The sequence below is a fragment of the Heptranchias perlo genome, chromosome 3, assembly GCF_035084215.1.
Source record: "Heptranchias perlo isolate sHepPer1 chromosome 3, sHepPer1.hap1, whole genome shotgun sequence".
Lineage (NCBI taxonomy): Eukaryota > Metazoa > Chordata > Chondrichthyes > Hexanchiformes > Hexanchidae > Heptranchias > Heptranchias perlo.
In genome coordinates this window covers 20,855,821-20,875,212 of record NC_090327.1, presented here as the reverse complement: position 1 = coordinate 20,875,212, position 19,392 = coordinate 20,855,821, and the positions used below count along the sequence as shown (strand labels likewise).

At 43.9% G+C, this 19,392-nt stretch overlaps 1 protein-coding gene across 2 annotated transcripts in view; it reads right to left on the bottom strand.

Moving 5' to 3' along the window:
• Window positions 1-494: 494 nt before the first annotated feature.
• dennd3a (DENN/MADD domain containing 3a) overlaps window positions 495-19,392 on the bottom strand; it is a 130,280-nt gene continuing 111,382 nt past the window's right edge. For both annotated transcript variants that reach the window (XM_067978468.1, XM_067978469.1), the window contains 5 exons: window positions 16,939-17,099; window positions 16,609-16,751; window positions 16,166-16,284; window positions 10,397-10,534; window positions 495-3,530 (listed from right to left, as the gene is read on the bottom strand). In XM_067978468.1, coding sequence (XP_067834569.1) covers window positions 3,336-3,530; window positions 10,397-10,534; window positions 16,166-16,284; window positions 16,609-16,751; window positions 16,939-17,099 — 756 coding nt within the window. In that variant the 3' untranslated portion in view covers window positions 495-3,335. The remainder of the gene's footprint in view (window positions 3,531-10,396; window positions 10,535-16,165; window positions 16,285-16,608; window positions 16,752-16,938; window positions 17,100-19,392) is intronic.

Below are 19,392 nucleotides of genomic sequence, written 5' to 3'. Positions count from 1 at the left end.
GGGTCAATTAAAAATTTTAAGACTGAGATCAAAAGATTTATTTTAAATCAAGTAAGGCTATCAAGGGATAAATGGAGTTGAGGTGCAGATCAGCAATGAGCTACATGAATGGCAGAACAAGCTCAAGGGGCTCCTGTTTCTATGTTGCTATATTGCCACTGTTTATTATCCTTTCCCGATCTCATGAATTTGTATTTGTCCACATTAAATTACATCTGCCAAACGTCAGTCCAGCTCCCCAAACTATAATTCAGCTTTAAAAACTCACACTTTCTTTGCACTTCTGCTCAAGCAGCATGAGTTTTTTTTGCTAGTCAAGAAATTTAAGCCGTACGAGATTCAGTAAAGTGCACATCAGGACTTCAGATCAACCAAAACGATCTCACTTGGAATTCTTCAAAATACCATTGCTAATACACCAGAAATTCACACAAACATTTTTCTGAAGGGAATATATTAAAAATAGAATTCTGCAGTTTTTAAAAAAATGGCATTTATTAAAGGCACCTCAGAAATAAGTAATTATATAAAAGTATATGAATAACAGCTGTTGTGCTGCATTAAGGATGTGATATTTTATAGAAATAAACAATTTTAGTGTACAAAGCATCAAATTCTGCTTTCATATAATAACTATTTCAATTTAACTTTTGGCAAAATAAAACACTACCAGTTTTCAGGAGTTTAAAAGCATTTCATATGCTCCACACAACACTTAAGTGTCTTCCTTTGGTTTTGATCATGCCTACTAATATTGCTAGTTTTAAGTGTTTTAGACTTACTGTGTATGATGGTTTAAAAAAAATAATTTCTACGCCACAGCTTAACTGTCTAAAATACCATATTTAGTAAAAATGTGATTCGCAGTATTCACCTCAACGAAAAGGGAACGGTCATTTCATGGGTACAACATTATATGGATAGTTTCTATCACTACTCAACTACTGATCCTAGCGCAAATTTATTTTTATTAACTAAACTACTGAAACAAAAGGATTTCTGGCTGATTAAAATAATTTCATAATTGAAATAGTTACCTTTACTGATTTGGCCAAATAGCTATTAGATAACAAATCAACTCAGTTGAATAACTATATTTACATTTTCAGTAAGTTTTTTTAAAAAAGAAAATACCAGAATGTTAATAAAAACACCATTTTTAAAGCTGGGTTAATTATATTGCTTTAACAGATAATTTAATGAATATTGATATTTGCACTTGGTCATTGAGAAATGTAATACGCATTACTTTTGTTTGTTATAGCAATAAAAATATCTATTTTACAGGTGTGATAATTAATAATCCTATCACATGCTGCACTATTCATGCACTGCGCAGCTCACAAACCGCAGTGTCCCTGTGCACATGATGCCATAAAGACATAAAGATTAGTATCAAAATAGACCCAGAAACTTAATCACTGTGGGAGTCATAAATATTAAAACATTTTGCAAATATCTCAGTAAAACAGAAAGATTTCCCATTTGTTTCCTCTTCTAAACTGTAATGGACATTTAATGAAAATATTTCACATAACAGTACATCACTGGGTTTTACTCAGAAGAAACCTCTTATAATTTACTCAAGGCTGCACTGCTGAATTTCTACATTTGGGAAAGTAACCACTGATGGAATAGCCTCCACTTAACATTAAGAGTGTTTGGTAACACATTAGTAGAAATATTCTTGTACCATGAGCATCTTCCTATCATGATACACCTTGTATATAACTACTGCAGTACCTGCCCAACCTATGACATGGTGATAACTAAGGTGGTCATGGCAGATAATGGTGAATCTAAAAGGATCTCAACAACTGTTAGCTCCAAAACAATTGGGGGTTGCTTAACAGTTCCTGGGGTTCAAGTGACATTCACAAACCTCTCAAGGTTCACTTTCATAGAATAGGTTCATGATGAACCCTTACAGTGTTGCAGCTTCAAATACACTTAATCCCCACTATTATAATGGGTTTACTGATTTGGGGCCGGGGGGGGCAGTGTTGTAGTTTTCTATGGAAGGCTGAGGTAGATGGGCCATTCTTTTCTTTGAGAAATTATTACTACTTTGCAATTAATAGTAGAGTAAACCTATACAATGCATGTAAGGCAGCGAATTGTGTTATTTGCCGACATTACAGATTATTTAGATAAAAGTTGGTAACTGACCAAGAACTTGAAAATTTACACAATTACATAAATATATGTACATTATTTAAACATATGCTATGGTCAGTTAAAAGGGCAGTGATGTAAAATCACAGACTTTAGACAACCTCCCCTCACTGCTTGAAGTTCATTGTTCCACAAACTGCTTAGAGTTGTATTAGCATTTTTCAGCTTTCAAATTATTTGAAAAAAATATTTGGATGTGATATTTCCTAGATACTGAGATTTGCCAGATGGACCACAATGGCCTTTTCCAGTCCTGTACATTCCTTTATATAGCACCACAGACCTTTTTTAAAGATCACATAGCAGATCAATCACAATATTTTGATTATACCCCATTTAATATTCAAGGTTAAGTTTGCTTCTTTGACAAGCTCTTAAACAGCAATTAACTTCATTTTAAATATTTCCTTAGGTTATTCCCCATCCCATTTTAAAATATGGTTGCAGTGACCCCCAATACAATCTCCCTACAGCTCTGCGATGGTATTTTTCCATTCAGCAACTTTTCAATTAAAAGGAAAAAGAAATGCAATTGAGGAACAATTTAAACTGCAGACACAACACAGAATTGTTGCAATTATATCTGGCAAGCTGGTTACTATTTATTTGATTAATCAGATATGTGAAAAGGTAGGTCATAGTCATGTACATTTTGATGGATAAGTCAAGTGACAAAATAGCAAATAAGTTATTGTACAATGGAAACATTATATTTCAAGGCTGGCCAAGTCATTCCACTACAGCATAAGTTTAAATATGTTTTTGTATGTACTATTTAATTTCAATAAGTATCTTGTGCTGTTTATATGGAATCAAAGCGAAAAATTAATATCAAATGTTTCACACCTCTGGAGCCAAGACTACCCTGCATTAATTTAGATTCCTGATGCTGTTTAAATTACTCCTTATAAAGAGGCATATTTAAATTAAAATATTTTCAAAAATGAAGCAGATAAAGCAAAACAAACAGATGTTATTGCTATAAGCAATTTTTGTAACAGTTTGCTTTTCAAAAAGGGTTTGAAATACACTTTGAGGAACAAACATTATTTAACATCTGCACAAAAGTACAGGACATTGCATGCTATCTTATGCACCCCTTTGATGAAAAAAGTTCTATACTATAGCATCATTGGGGTAAAATGTACAAAGAAAATAAATTATTCTACTTTCCAGATGGCAACTTTCCCATCTTCTCTGCCAGCTCCACTAAGAACATATCTGTCTTCAGCACAGCACAATGCTCGAACCATGTCTACATGAGCCACCAGTTCCTTTTCCACGCTGTATTTGTCTGTGTCAATCACATAGATTTTCCCTTTGACTTTGTCTAATCCTTTGCCTCCAATCCAGATCTGAAAGAATTTTTTTTTAAAGGTATTAGCCACCTACACTTCTTTGAATACAATAATACATTAAATATACAACAGTTCCAACAGAAAATCATTAACGATGCCTAAACTCCATTTTTTTTTTGAAGAATTGTGATGTTATGCAGTTCAAAACATTAGAAGTCATTGTCGATGATGTCACCATGCTGAAAAGTATTTCGCGTGCAGAAAGTTTGATTAAATACCTCATCATAAAACAACCTTATTTTTTATTTGACGGGAAAAAAGAAACCTATTTCCACACAAGTCATCTTTCATAGAGTCATAGAGTTATACAGCACGGATAGAGGCCCTTCGGCCCATCGTGTCCGCGCCGGCCATCAAGCCGTCTACTCTAATCCCATATTCCAGCATTTGGTCCGTAGCCTTGTATGCTATGGCATTTCAAGTGCTCATCCAAATGCTTCTTGAATGTTGTGAGGGTTCCTGCCTCCACAACCCTTTCAGGCAGTGAGTTCCAGACTCCAACCACCCTCTGGGTGAAAAAGTTCTTTCTCAAATCCCCTCTAAACCTCCCGCCTTTTACCTTGAATCTATGCCCCCTTGTTATAGAACCCTCAACGAAGGGAAAAAGCTCCTTAGTATCCATCCTATCTGTGCCCCTCATAATTTTGTACACCTCAATCATGTCCCCCCTCAGCCTCCTCTGCTCCAAGGAAAACAAACCCAATCTTCCCAGTCTCTCTTCATAGCTGAAGCGCTCCAGCCCTGGTAACATCCTGGTGAATCTCCTCTGCACCCTCTCCAAAGCGATCACATTCCACTCAAGGAAATCTAATAGTTAAACACATTTCTTTCCAAACGATGGGAAAAACATTGTAATAACCCTGATGGACTGGGATAAACACATGGCTTCACTGCTTTTTGCCATCAGACAGTGCCTCATGAAAGCACTAGTGTTACATCTGCATTTATCCTCTTTTGATAACCCCCATGATCTGATTGCAAATCATAAGAGTATCCAACAGGTGATATTTTGTCTCCCGCAAGGTCCACGTTAAAACAATGTTGGAAGATACTTTTCAGCTGATAAAAGACCACCCACAAAACCTCTGGTTTGGCATGGAGACAAATGTAACACAACGACAACTTGCATGTACATGTTGGAGGAACGCGGAGGAGATGATTTAGGTAGGAAGGGACGAGGTCGTGGAAGGATTTGAACACTAGGACAACTGTTTTAAATTTGAGACGTTGGTGGACCAGGACCAATGTCAGTCAGCGAGCACAAGGATGACAAGTGAGCGAGACTTGGTGCGGGTTAGGATATAAGCAGCAGAGTTTTGAATGATCTCAAGTTTATGGACGATGGAAGATGGGAGGCTGGCCAGGAGAGCATTGTAATAGCTGAGTCTGGAGGTAACAAAAGTGTAGATGAGGGTTTCAGCAGCAGATGGGCTGAGGAAGGGGCGGAGACGAGACATTCTCCTCCTCATGGACCCCCATTAAAAATCCACAGGTGCACAGAAACACCATGACCTTAACAATTGAAGGAAACCTGCTTCACACTAAAGGTGCCAGCAGGCCTGTCGGCCCTCTCACTTCTGTAGCACAATAGTGAACTGCCTGAGGATCTCCATGTCAGTGGCATTCCTGACCAAACTGCTCTACCAGGTCAGATCATGGCCTTCCAGCAGATGGCTGATAAGCGTTCACATCACCAAACATGGCTGTTTCCACTAGCTCCAAATACGTCATCCGGGGCCCTATCATAATCTGAAGTTCAACCATATTGGAGTTTCCCCTCTATAACTCAAGGCCATTTCACAGTTACACCCCAGCCCTTTATTCAATACTATCGAGATCTGCATCAGATGGCCCTGAAAGCCAACAGGGTTCCTGAGAGCCCTGTGGACCCACATCCATGCATACTTGACCTAGTACCAGGAGACCAAGGAAACCCTACCACTTGCCAGCTCACCCAGACGTAATTTCTGCAAGAAGGAGATGCATCCCACTTTTGTGATGTAATTCAACATCCCCTACAATAAACATGTAGAACATGAAATGCACAGACTACACATGGAACTGGAGAAACACCATGAGATACAGGGCCCTTCCTGTGGACCAGTCTCCCACCCACCACAAGCTTCCACCACAAACCAGCCCCAGAGCTATATGCTAAGGAAGAGTTCCTAACACCATGCAAAATGACAAGGACATGTTGTTGCTGTAATCGATCACTCTGTTCTCTGCACCCTAATGTATAGAATGGTATAACTGTGCATGATACTCGCTGCATGTAGACACAAGTATTGTGAAACAGGGAGAAGCGGGAAATATGGGCACAAATTTGAAAAGCAACAATACATTCTAGGACTGTGGAAAGGAAGGGGAGGGGAGGTTGAAGATGGGGTGGTAATTTGCAAAGTCTGAGAGGTTGAGGGTGGTTTTTTGTGAAGAGGAGGTGATGATTTTATTTTAAATGTGTACACTCTTCCAGAAAATTATTCCATACAGGGTACATGCTATAGTACTCTGTATGTCTTCCTCTAGTTCTCTCCTCTCTACCCCCAAGCCCTCTCTGAGCTCATTATGTCCACGAGATGAATCACCCTTGGCCCCATTCATAATAAACTGCTGATCACCCAACTTCCTTTCCTGGCCCGCATGCTAGCTGACATTGGAAATGGTTCCCTCTGCTCAGGTACTGTCCGCCTGCTTTTAAAATTTTGTTAATTGTATCCATGTGATTTATATATTCTTTTTATTTGTTCATGGGATGTGGGCGTCGCTGGCAAGGCCAGCATTTATTGCCCATCCCCAATTGCCCTAGAGAAGGTGGTGGTGAGTCGCCTTCTTGAACCGCTGCAGTCCGTGTGGTGACGGTTCTCCCACAGTGCTGTTAGGAAGGGAGTTCCAGGATTTTGACCCAGCGACAATGAAGGAACGGCGATATATTTCCAAGTCGGGATGGTGTGTGACTTGGAGGGGAACGTGCAGGTGGTGTTGTTCCCATGCGCCTGCTGCTCTTGTCCTTCCAGGTGGTAGAGGTCACGGGTTTGGGAGGTGCTGTCGAAGAAGCCTTGGCGAGTTGCTGCAGTGCATCCTGTGGATGGTGCACACTGCAGCCACAGTGCGCCGGTGGTGAAGGGAGTCAATGTTTAGGGTGGTGGATGGGGTGCCAATCAAGCGGGCTGCTTTATCTTGGATGGTGTCGAGCTTCTTGAGTGTTGTTGGAGCTGCACTCATCCAGGCAAGCGGAGAGTATTCCATCACACTCCTGACTTGTGCCTTGCAGATGGTGGAAAGGCTTTGGGGAGTCAGGAGGTGAGTCACTCGCCGCAGAATACCCAGCCTCTGACCTGCTCTCGTAGCCACAGTATTTATACGGCTGGTCCAGTTAAGTTTCTGGTCAATGGTGACCCCCAGGATGTTGATGGTGGGGGATTCGGCGATGGTAATGCCGTTGAATGTCAAGGGGAGGTGGTTAGACTCTCTCTTGTTGGAGATGGTCATTGCCTGGCACTTATCTGGCGCGAATGTTACTTGCCACTTATCAGCCCAAGCCTGGATGTTGTCCAGGTCTTGCTGCATGCGGGCTCGGACTGCTTCATTATCTGAGGGGTTGCGAATGGAACTGAACACTGCAGTCATCAGCGAACATCCCCATTTCTGACCTTATGATGGAGGGAAGGTCATTGATGAAGCAGCTGAAGATGGTTGGGCCAAGGACACTGCCCTGAGGATCTCCTGCAGCAATGTCCTGGGGCAGAGATGATTGGCCTCCAACAACCACTACCATCTTCCTTTGTGCTAGGTATGACTCCAGCCACTGGAGAGTTTTCCCCCTGATTCCCATTGACTTCAATTTTACTAGGGCTCCTCGGTGCCACACTCGGTCAAATGCTGCATTGATATCAAGGGCAGTCACTCTCACCTCACCTCTGGAATTCAGCTCTTTTGTCCATGTTTGGACCAAGGCTGTAATGAGGTCTGGAGCCGAGTGGTCCTGGCGGAACCCAAACTGAGCATCGGTTAGCAGGTTATTGGTGAGTAAGTGCCGCTTGATAGCACTGTCGACGACACCTCCCATCACTTTGCTGATGATTGAGAGTAGACTGATGGGGCGGTAATTGGCCGGATTGGATTTGTCCTGCTTTTTGTGGACAGGACATACCTGGGCAATTTTCCACATTGTCGGGTAGATGCCAGTGTTGTAGCTGTACTGGAACAGCTTGGCTAGAGGCGCAGCTAGTTCTGGAGCACAAGACTTCAGCACTACAGCCGGGATGTTGTCAGGGCCCATAGCCTTTGCTGTATCCAGTGCACTCAGCAGTTTCTTGATATCACGTGGAGTGAATAGAATTGGCCGAAGACTGGCTTCCGTGATGGTGGGGATATCGGGAGGAGGCTGAGATGGATCATCCACTCGGCACTTCTGGCTGAAGATGGTTGCAAACGCTTCAGCCTTGTCTTTTGCACTCACGTGCTGGACTCCGCCATCATTGAGAATGGGGATGTTTGCAGAGCCTCCTCCTCCCGTTAGTTGTTTAATTGTTTACCACCATTCACGACTGGATGTGGCAGGACTGCAGAGCTTTGATCTGATCCGTTGGTTGTGGAATCGCTTAGCTCTGTCTATAGCATGTTGCTTCCGCTGTTTAGCATGCATGTAGTCCTGAGTTGTAGCTTCACCAGGTTGGCACCTCATTTTTAGGTATGCCTGGTGCTGCTCCTGGCATGCTCTTCTACACTCCTCATTGAACCAGGGATGATCCCCTGGCTTGTTGGTAATGGTAGAGTGAGGAATATGCCGGGCCATGAGGTTACAGATTGTGCTGGAATACAATTCTGCTGCTGATGGCCCACAGTGCCTCATGGATGCCCAGTTTTGAGCTGCTGGATCCATTCTGAATCTATCCCATTTAGCACGGTGGTAGTGCCAAACACGTTGGATGGTGTCGCTCAGTGCGAAGACGGGACTTCATCTCCACGAGGACTGTGCGGTGGTCACTCCTACCAATACTGTCATGGACAGATGCATTTGCGACAGGTAGATTGGTGAGGACGAGGTCAAGTAAGTTTTTCCCCTCGTGTTGGTTCGCTCACCACCTGTCGCAGGCCCAGTCTGGCAGCTATGTCCTTCAGGACTCGGCCAGCTCGGTCAGTAGTGGTGCTACCGAGCCACTCTTGGTGATGGACATTGAAGTCCCCCACCCAGAGTACATTCTGCACCCTCAGTGCTTCCTCCAAGTGGTGCTCAACATGGAGGAGGACTGATTCATCAGCTGAGGGAGGATGGTAGGTGGTAATCAGCAGGAGGTTTCCTTGCCCATGTTTGACCTGATGCCATGAGATCTCATGGGGTCCAGAGTCAATGTTAAGGACTCCCAGGGCCACTCCCTCCTGACTGTATATCACTGTACCGCCACCTCTGGTGGGTCTGTCCTGCCGGTGGGACAGGACATACCCAGGGATGGTGATGGAAGAGTCTGGGACGTTGGCTGAAAGATATGATTCTGTAAGTATGGCTGTGTCAGGCTGTTGCTTGACTCGTCTGTGGGACAGCTCTCCCAATTTTGGCACAAGTCCCCAGATGTTAGTAAGGAGGACCTTGCAGGGTCGACTGGGCTTGGTGTTTTGCCGTTGTCGTGTCCGGTGCCTAGTGGTCCGATGCCGGGTGGTCCATCCGGTTTTATTCTTATTATGACTTTTCGTTGCGAGATTTTACAACTGAGTGGCTTGCTAGGCCATTTCAGAGGGCAATTAAGAATCAACCACATTGCTGTGGGTCTGGAGTCACATATAGGCCAGACCGGGTAAGGACGGCAGGTTTCCTTCCCTAAAGGACATTAGTGAACCAGATGGGTTTTTACGACAATCCGGTAGTTTCATGGCCATCATTACTGATACTAGTATTTTAATTCCAGATTTTTTTTAATTTTTAATTAATTGAATTTAAATTCGCCAGCTGCCGTGGCGGGATTTGAACTCATGACTCTGGATTTTAGTCCAGGCCTCTGGATTACTAGCCCAGTAACTTAACCACTATGCTACCGTACCCGTGCTTCTGGAAAACACAATTGCAATTTCTACACTAATTTGTCATATTTTATGAAAAGTTAATAAACTGCCCATTAATCACATTATATGACTATGGCCAAGTATTTATGAAATCCTAAATGTTGCAGGGTTCTTTAAACGCAAGTTCTTTCTTTCTTGTCGCTGACCAAGAATCAACTCCCAGCACTAAAGTACAAGATCCCAACAGAAAAGCAAGTGTTGCCTGGACACTAGTTTTGTTTCAGAACAATTTCATGCAAGTTTCTTGTGCCAGTATGATAATGGTACAAGGAAAATAATGCATGAGGAAGACAGCCAGGTCCTGGTGCTTTGGAAACCATCCATAATCAGATTATCTCTCCCAATGGCCAATGAGGTCTCTCCCTCTCTCTCTCTTTCTAACCCCCCTGCCCCCACCCTCGGATGTGCAGCTCCCGACAGCAGTCAGCGTGTCAATCAGACTTTAATTGGCCTCATTCGGGTTGCGTTCCCTCCTACTTCCCTTCCGGGTTTGGCGCCTGCAAATCACCTCCCCCCATCGGACTCTTCCAGCCGGCATATTAAAATTGTGCCCCAGGTTTCGGAGTATTGAGGAATATCAAACTAACCACCACTTGCCTGTTTTAGTTAGTAACAACTGCGGAAAGAAGTTAGGATATTTATGGTTGACAAGAGAGGTTCGGAGTATAAATCAACAAGGTAGTATTGAGGAACATGGGCTGAAATAGCTTGGAGTCACTGTGTTACTGAAAAATCATATTACCATGCACTATACATTTTTCAATCATTAAATAAACTTGAAATTGGAGTTATTATGATATTACCTGATTTTTGACAAATATCATACAACTGATACTGATGCAGTCCTGAAGCTGAATCTTTTGCCAGGGTTTTGATAGATTCTTCATATCCCAAACACAAACTTCTCCTTTATCAGCACATGCTGTCACCAGTTGATTTTTCTAATGAGAGAATAGATGAACAAAATATTAACGGAAAAAAATACCTGGGACAGTCATTACTGGCTGATGCAACTTAAAAATATCACGTTAGCCTCATAAACCATTAGTTCAAGATAACAGCTTCTGTCACTACTAACCCAATCATCTGTCTATAGTCTAAAAATGTGGCACGTGTGCACATGCACAAGTGTTGTCTTCCAGTAAGCTGGCTGGCCCATGGAATGATGTACTTTTCTCGTGGTCTGAATCCTTGCTACAAACACATGCCCAATTGCTTCAATTAAATGCTTACAGCATAAAGTTTACATAAGGTCAAAAGTCATTATTATTAGCCAGGCCTCTTTTCCAAATCTGCAAGGCTTTTCCTGATTTTATTCATTTTTTTCTTGAATTTTATTGAACATTGCACATTTTATTTAAATGAATATGTATTTCTAATGATTTATATATAGCGCCTGTCTCACAGAAAAATGGTCCAAGGCACTTTACAAAGGTGTAATTAAAAAAAATGAACAGCAAGCTAAAGGAGATATTAAGAACGATGATCAAAAGAGTGGTCAGAGAAGTGGGTTTTGAGGAAGAGGAGGTGGAGTTGCAGATGGGTTTAGGAAGAGAATACCAGAATGTGGGGCCTAAATGGCTGACGGCATTGCTTCCAATGGTGGGGTGAAGGGGAGGGATGCAAAAGAGGCCAGAAATAAAGAAACGGAGAGTTCAGGGACGAGGTTGAAGGGCTGGAGGAGGTTAGAGAAATAGGAAGAGGAGAGGCCATGAAGGGATTTATACACTAGGTCGAGTATTTTAAATTGAGGGTATTGAGAGACAGGGAGACAATACAAGTCAGCGAGGACTGGGATGATGAGTGAGCAGGAGTTGGTGCAGGATAGAGCATGGGCAGCAGAGTTTTAGAGGAGTTGAAGTTTACATAGGGAGGAAGATGGGAGGCCAGCCAGGTGAGCATTAGAATAGTTGAGAATGGAGGTGACAGAGGTATGATTAAGGGTTTCAGCAGCAGATGGGCTGAAGGAGGTGTGGGCAATGTTATGAAGGTGGAAGTAGGTGGTCTACGTAATTGAAGGATACGAGGTCAGAAACTCAGCTTCATGTCGATTAGGATACCAAGCTTGAAAATAGTCTTTTTCAGTGCAAGTCAGTGAGTGGAGAGGAGGATGGAATCAGTAGCAAGACTACAGAGCTTGTGATGGGGGCCAAACAATGGCGTCTATCTTTCCAAAGTTTAGCTGGAGGAAATTACGCTCATCCAAGACAATCAGTCTGACAACACAGGAATTAGAGAGGTTGAGAGAGATGGTGCAGAGGTAGAGCTGTGTATTATCAGCATACATGAGGATGTTGACCCCATTTTTACGGATAATGTCACTAAGGGGCAGAATGCAGATGAGGAAGAGGAGCAGACTGAGGACACATCTTTGGGGAACTTAACATAACAGTGTGGCGGCGACAAAAGAAGCCATTGCTGGAGCTGTTCTGGCCACAATTGAATTGCCAAGAATGGAATCAAGTGAGGGCAATACCACTGAGCTGGACAACAGAGAAAAGGTGGAGGAGGAGGATGGTGTGGCTGACCACGTTAAAGGCTGCAGAGATATCAAGGAGGATGGGAAGGGATATTGCGCAAAGTCACAGAGGGCGTAACTTGTTACTTTGGTTGGGGCCATTTTAGTGCATTGGCAGGGGTAGAAACCTGACTGGAGAAATTCAAACAGGGAGTTCAACAACAACAACAACTTGCATTTGAATAGCACCTTTAACTTAGTAAAACATCCCAAGACGCTTCACAGAAGCTTTATCAAACAAAATTTGATACCAAGCCACATAAGGAGATATAAAGACAAGTGATCAAAAGCTTGGTCATAGAGGAAGGTTTTAAGGAGTGTCTTAAAGGAAGTGAGAGAGGGAGAGAGGCTGAGAGGTTTAGGGACGGAATTCCAGAGCTTCGGGCCTAGGCAGTTGAAGACACAGCCGCCAATGGTGGAGTGATTAAAATTTGGGATGTGCAAGAGGCCAGAGTTGGAGGAGCGCAGAGATCTCGGAGGGTTGTAAGGCTAGAGGAGGTTACAGAGATAGGGAGGGGCAAGACCATGGAGGGATTTGAAAACAAGGATGAGAATTTTTAAATTGAGGCGTTGCTGGACCTGGAGCCAACGTAGGTCAGCGAGCATAGGAGTGATAGGTGAACGGGAGTTGGTGCAAGCTAGGATACAGGCACAATTTTGGATGAGCTCAAAGGAGGGTGCAAGGTGGGAGAGCGGCCAGGAGAGGATTGGAATGGAGAGGTAACAAAGGCATGGATGAGGGATTCAGCAGCAGATGAGCTGAGGCAGGGCCGGAGAAGGGCAATGTTACGGAGGTGGAAGTAAGCGGTCTCAGTGATGGAGCAGATACGGGATCGGAAGCTCATCTTGGGGTCAAATAGGACGCCTGCAAGATGCAACGTACTGAGTTGTGGGACGGAAGATTTTCACCGCTCGGAGAAAAACGAACTTATGCTCTTCCAGCATACTGCACTTTATACCGCAGGCAAGAAGAAACATTTTTAGGTTAATGTCACCATCTCAGTGACGCCAAAATACATCTTAAAAGAACCTTGTCCATTGTGTTTCCCCCACAACCAGAACATGCCTCTTGCCAGCAAACCCAATGGTGAATGAGGCGAGAGTAAAGAAAAACAGAAAATTACACAGCAGGAACATTTTTCTGCAATCTTTAACATTAACCTCCACGTATTAATTGCCACAATAGCACACCTATTGAATTTTTTGTTTTTATTCGTTCATGGGATGTGGGCGTCGCTGGCGAGGCCAGCATTTATTGCCCATCCCTAATTGCCCTTGAGAAGGTGGTGGTGAGCTGCCTTCTTAAACTGCTGCAGTACGTGTGGTGAAGGTTCTCCCACAGTGCTGTTAGGAAGAGAATTCCAGGATTTTGACCCAGTGACGATGAAGGAACGGCGATATATTTCCAAGTCAGGATGGCATTTGACTTGGAGGGGAACGTGCAGGTGGTGTTGTTCCCATGTGCCTGCTGCTCTTGTCCTTCTAGGTGGTAGAGGTCGCGAGTTTGGGAGGTGCTGTCAAAGAAGCCTTGACAAGTTGCTGCAGTGCATCCTGCTGGTGATGAAGGGAGTGAATGTTTAGGGTGGTGGATGGGGTGCCAATCAAGCAGGCTGCTTTGTCCTGGATGGTGTCAAGCTTCTTGAGTGTTGTTGGAGCTGCACTCATCCAGGCAAGTGGAGAGTATTCCATCACATTCCTGACTTGTACCTTGTAGATGGTGGAAAGGCTTTGGAGAGTCAGGAGGTGAGTCACTCACTGCAGAATACCCAGCCTCTGACCTGCTCTTGTAGCCACAGTATTTATATGGCTGTTTCTGGTCAATGGTGACCCCCAGGATGTTAATGGTGGGGGATTCAGCGATGGTAATGCCGTTGAATGTCAAGGGGAGGTGGTTAGATACTCTCTTGTTGGAGATAGTCATTGCCTGGCACTTGTCTGGCACGAATGTTACTTGCCACTTATAAGCCCAAGCCTGGATGTTGTCCAGGTCTTGCTGCATGTGGGCACGGACTGCTTCATTATCTGAGGGGTTGCGAATAGAACTGAACATTGTGCAATCAGCAGCGAACATCCCCATTTCTGACCTTATGATGGAGGGAAGGTCATTGATGAAGCAGCTGAAGATGGTTGGGCCTAGGACACTGCCCTGAGGAACTCCTGCAGCAATGTCCTGGGGCTGAGATGATTGGCCTCCAACAACCACTACCATCTTCCTTTGTGCTAGGTATGACTCCAGCCACTGGAGAGTTTTCCCCCTGATTCCCAGTGACTTCAATTTTGCTCGGGCTCCTTGGTGCCACACTCGGTCAAATGCTGCCTTGATATCAAGGGCAGTCACTCTCACCTCACCTCTGGAATTCAGCTCTTTTGTCCATGTTTGGACCAAGGCTATAATGCTGTTTGGTATGCATGGAGCAGAGTGGTCCTGGCGGAATCCAAACTGAGCACCGGTGAGCAGATTAATGGTGCGTAAGTGTCGCTTGATAGCACTGTCGACGACACCTTCCATCACTTTGCTGATGATTGAGAGTAGACTGATGGGGTGGTAATTGGCCGGATTGGATTTGTCCTACTTTTCGTGGACAGGACATACCTGGGCAATTTTCCACATTGTTGGGTAGATGCCAGTGTTGTAGCTGTACTGGAACAGCTTGACTAGAGGCACAGCTAGTTCTGGAGCACAAGTCTTCAAGCACTACAGCTGGGATGTTGTCGGGGCCCATAGCCTTTGCTGTATCCAGTGCACTCAGCAGTTTCTTGATATCACGTGGAGTGAATCGAATTGGCCGAAGACTGGCTTCCGTGATGGTGGGGATATCGGGAGGAGGCTGAGATGGATCATCCACTCGGCACTTCTGGCTGAAGATGGTTGCAAACGCTTCAGCCTTGTCTTTTGCACTCACGTGCTGGACTCCGCCATCATTGAGAATGGGGATGTTTGCAGAGCCTCCTCCTCCCGTTAGTTGTTTAATTGTCCACCACCATTCACGACTGGATGTGGCAGGACTGCAGAGCTTTGATCTGATCCGTTGGTTGTGGAATCGCTTAGCTCTGTCTATAGCATGTTGCTTCCGCTGTTTAGCATGCATGTAGTCCTGAGTTGTCGCTTCACCAGGTTGGCACCTCATTTTTAGGTATGCCTGGGTGCTGCTCCAGGCATACTCTTCTACACTCCTCATTGAACCAGGGTTCATCCCCTGGCTTGTTGGTAATGGTAGAGTGAGGAATATGCCAGGCCATGAGGTTACAGATTGTGCTGGAATACAATTCTGCTGCTGCTGATGGCCCACAGCGCCTCATGGATGCCCAGTTTTGAGCTGCTAGATCTGTTCTGAATCTATCCCATTTAGCACGGTGATAGTGCCACACAACACGTTGGATGATGTCCTCAGTGCAAAGACGGGACTTCATCTCCATGAGGACTGTGCGGTGATCACTCCTACCAATACTGTGATGGACAGATGCATTTGCGACAGGTAGATTAGTGAGGACGAAGTCAAGTAAGTTTTTCCCTCGTGTTGGTTCGCTCATCACCTGCCGCAGGCCCAGTCCGGCAGCTATATCCTTCAGGACTCGGCCAGCTCGGTCAGTAGTGGTGCTACCGAGCCACTCTTGGTGATGGACATTGAAGTCACCCACTCAGAGTACATTCTATGCCCTTGTTACCCGCAGTGCTTCCTCCAAGTGGTGTTCAACATGGAGGAGGACTGATTCATCAGCTGAGGGGGGGCTGTAGGTGGTTTGCATGTTACTCGACAGAAAGGATAACATGTTAAATAAGTCCCCAAGTGGGCTGGCCTGATCACTCAAGGAGGTGATATCCTCAATTATTTTCACTCAAGGAAGAGAATTTTGTTCACAACAGTTCCAAAATTTAAGGAAAACTTTTGTTTCAGTATAGTTACTGTATAGCTCTTATATTTCTCAAGAGAGATGAATTATCTTGTTTCCAGATCAGAGGATGGAGGTTTTAGTTTATGAAAAATAAAGCAAAGAACATGCTTCAACCAGAGGTAGCCAATTAGAAATTAATTATTTCAGTGCTTTAACCTACCTCAGGAAAGACAAGGAAACAGCTAAAAAAGATGTGACTCCCTTTTGGACTTTCTAGTAACATCACCCTACGAGACAGCTGCCCATCTTTTTTCACTTCCAGCAGTGCATCTCCTACACCTAAGAGAGTCAGGACAAGAAAAAGAACCATTAAAAAAAATCCAGCAGACTTGCTTGAAGTATTAATGCCACAGACAAACATTTAAGTGGGAACCATGTAAAGCATAATTTGCAAGAATATCATTTTTTAAAATGAATATTTAAATAAAATGCAGCATACAATTAATAAAACACATTGCTTTAACACCCAGAAAATGTATCTGATTGTAATTGGACTTTAGAATCTTTTATGCAATTTAAATAAATATACTATCGATACCTTCAATTTGTCCTTTATGCAAATCACATGAGAAATTTTTTAAAATAAAAATCTCTAATACTCACAGCACCAGAGCATATAATTGTGGAGTTTAATAGCAGTTAGCTTGTGGCAGTTGGGCAACTGAAAATTAGTCCTGATCGCTAATGTGCTCACATCCCAGCAAATGACTCTTCCATCCAGACTGCATGAATATACCTGCTTTTGACTAGCAACAAAAGAGAAATTTGAGTTTAACAAAATCTTAATTATTTAACACAAACTGATCAACAAATGCTTACTAAAGTACTATTGCAGCCACTTAATTCATGCATTATGCATATCTCATCTTTAAATACTGACATTTTGAAAGCTATAAATCAATCTTCCGGGCATACTTATTCTAGGTACTATACCTGAACTTTGAGCCCCGGTCGTCCAAGACCATGCCAGTGACATCAGTGCAGTGTTCAGTCAGTTGTTTGTTGCAGGACATGCTGTGAGTATTTATTATGTAAATAGAGGAATCTTGTGAACCAATCCAAACTTGGCTGAACTCCACTCCCAACATACAGTTCTGATAATAAATGATTAATACAAGCAGCTGAATTCAAATGTAGAATACTAGTTTCAACTACTAGAAATATTGCATTACAGCACAGTTCATTAGTACACTCTTAAAGGGGAAGGCAAGTCTAAGGGAGTACATTTTGTTGAAAGTACTCACATTTTATACTGTCATTTTTTCACTTTTTGAAAATTAATCAATTTTCTCCCTTCCACAGAGACCAGCCAGGTAGGGTCTCCCTCCCTGCTAAGTCACTGTGATGTGACCAGCCCTGTGCGCGCCAAAGCAGTTTCATTTAAAACAATGCGGCCACAGCTTTGCACCCACCTGACAGTCAATGCAGAGCCATCCAACTCTCAGAAACCATAATACCGACTAGGTGCACTGCAGGTCTTATCAGTATAAGAGGAGAGCACTTTGAACAAAAAAAAGTCCCACAGATATTTCTTCTGCATTAAGCATAGTTTTGATATTATTAAAATCATTAAACGGATAGTCACCTCGTCCTCAGTTATAATGGATCAAAAAGTGCATTATCAAATGCAGCTAGAACAGCTCACATTATTGTTAACTAGGAGAAAATAAAATGTCTTATGTTCTTATGTTCTCCAAGTGGTGTTCCAAACAATTCTGTAATGCCAGATCATCAACTGAAACATTAAAAAGTATGGAATAAGAAAAGCCTATTCAGTCCTTTCCTTCTGCAGACTATGTATAATGTACTACATTAATCTTCATCTAACGTATTGTCTCGACAGGGAAGGTTCTGTGCTGTTTTTCCCTGATCAAGCAGAACTCCAGAACTTCTATCTGACCTTGCAATTAATGTTCTGACCAATTGTTTTCCATGACACGCACTCCCATCGGCCCAGCAATTCAGAATCCATCCTGATTTAAGTAGCATTTGTTAGGATTATCAAAATCAATTTTTAAACCAATTTCCAGAAGCAAATTCCCAGATTTTTTTTGGTGCTAAAAGGGAAGAAATCGATTTCTTCCCGCATTTAAGGAAAAGCCCCCTGAAATTTTCCAGTTTTCTTATCGAAAATCAGGTCTGGAGACGTAGGCACATTGCATCAATAACATCAGCATACATATTGGGCCCGATATTACCAGGGCGGCGGGTTCGCGGGTGATTGGGCGCGTGCGTAACGCGCCCGGTGAAATCAGTCTGCCCCGAACACAATCGCAGGCTGATTGGATCCACTTACCTCTTGTTCCGGGTTCCCCGCTGCTGAGCTGCGCGGCGGGCAGACTGAGCATGCGCTGTAAGGTCTGTCAGCTGGAGGAGCTCTATTTAAAGGGGCAGTCCTCCACTGACTGATGCTGCAAGAAATAGGAAAAATTACAGCATGGAGCAACCCAGGGGGAAGGCTGCTCCCAGGTTTAATGATGACTCACTCCAGGTATCATTGGATGGGGTGAGGAGGAGGGGGGAGGACAGAGATCTTCCCATCGACGGGCGGGAGGAAGCGGCCTGCCTCTGCCACCAAGAAGGCCTGGCTCGAGGTGGCAGAGAAGGTCACCAGCACCACCAATATATCGCCCACCTGCATACAGTGCAGGAGGCGCTGCAATGACCTAAGTTGGTCAGCCAAAGTGAGTACACTTATTCATTCCCCTACACTCTGTCTGCCACATCACCGCCCCCACCCCACATCTCCTTCTGCACTGCCAACACTACTCTGTCACATCACCCCTCACACCCACTCAAACCTCATCCTACCTGCACTTACTCACCTCGCCAGTACTCATCCCGCCACTACCACTCAACCCAATCCTCATACAATCTCATGGCTCTTTCTCATACTCACCCTCTCATGCATCTCTTTCACGGTCAGCCTCACTCAACCTGCCACTACCTGCGCTGCAGCCACAGGACATGCATCACGTATGTGCAGTAGGCAGCGTAAGGCAAACGTGTCGTGAGCATGAAGGGGATGCACAAGCATGTTTGAGGGGTTGTCATGGTTTTTACTTATATTTAATTTCTGATCAACTCACATTACATATTATATTGGCACCACTACTGCCACGTCTTTGCAAATCTTGTCTGGTTTGTGCAATAATGCCCTTTCCTGAGGATTACAATGAAGACCCACACCCGATGCCACCCATTGTGTCACTGCAGAGTGGGTGTAGGTGTATTTGCAGGGCTATTTTGTGCAGACAACTGAGAGACGTCGGCGATGTCCCCGGTGGCACCCTGGAAGGATGCGGAGGAGAAGTTGTTGAGGGCAGTGGTGACTTTGACAGCGACAGGTAAGAAGATGGTGCTCAGGCCAGCCGGGAGCAGCTCGGC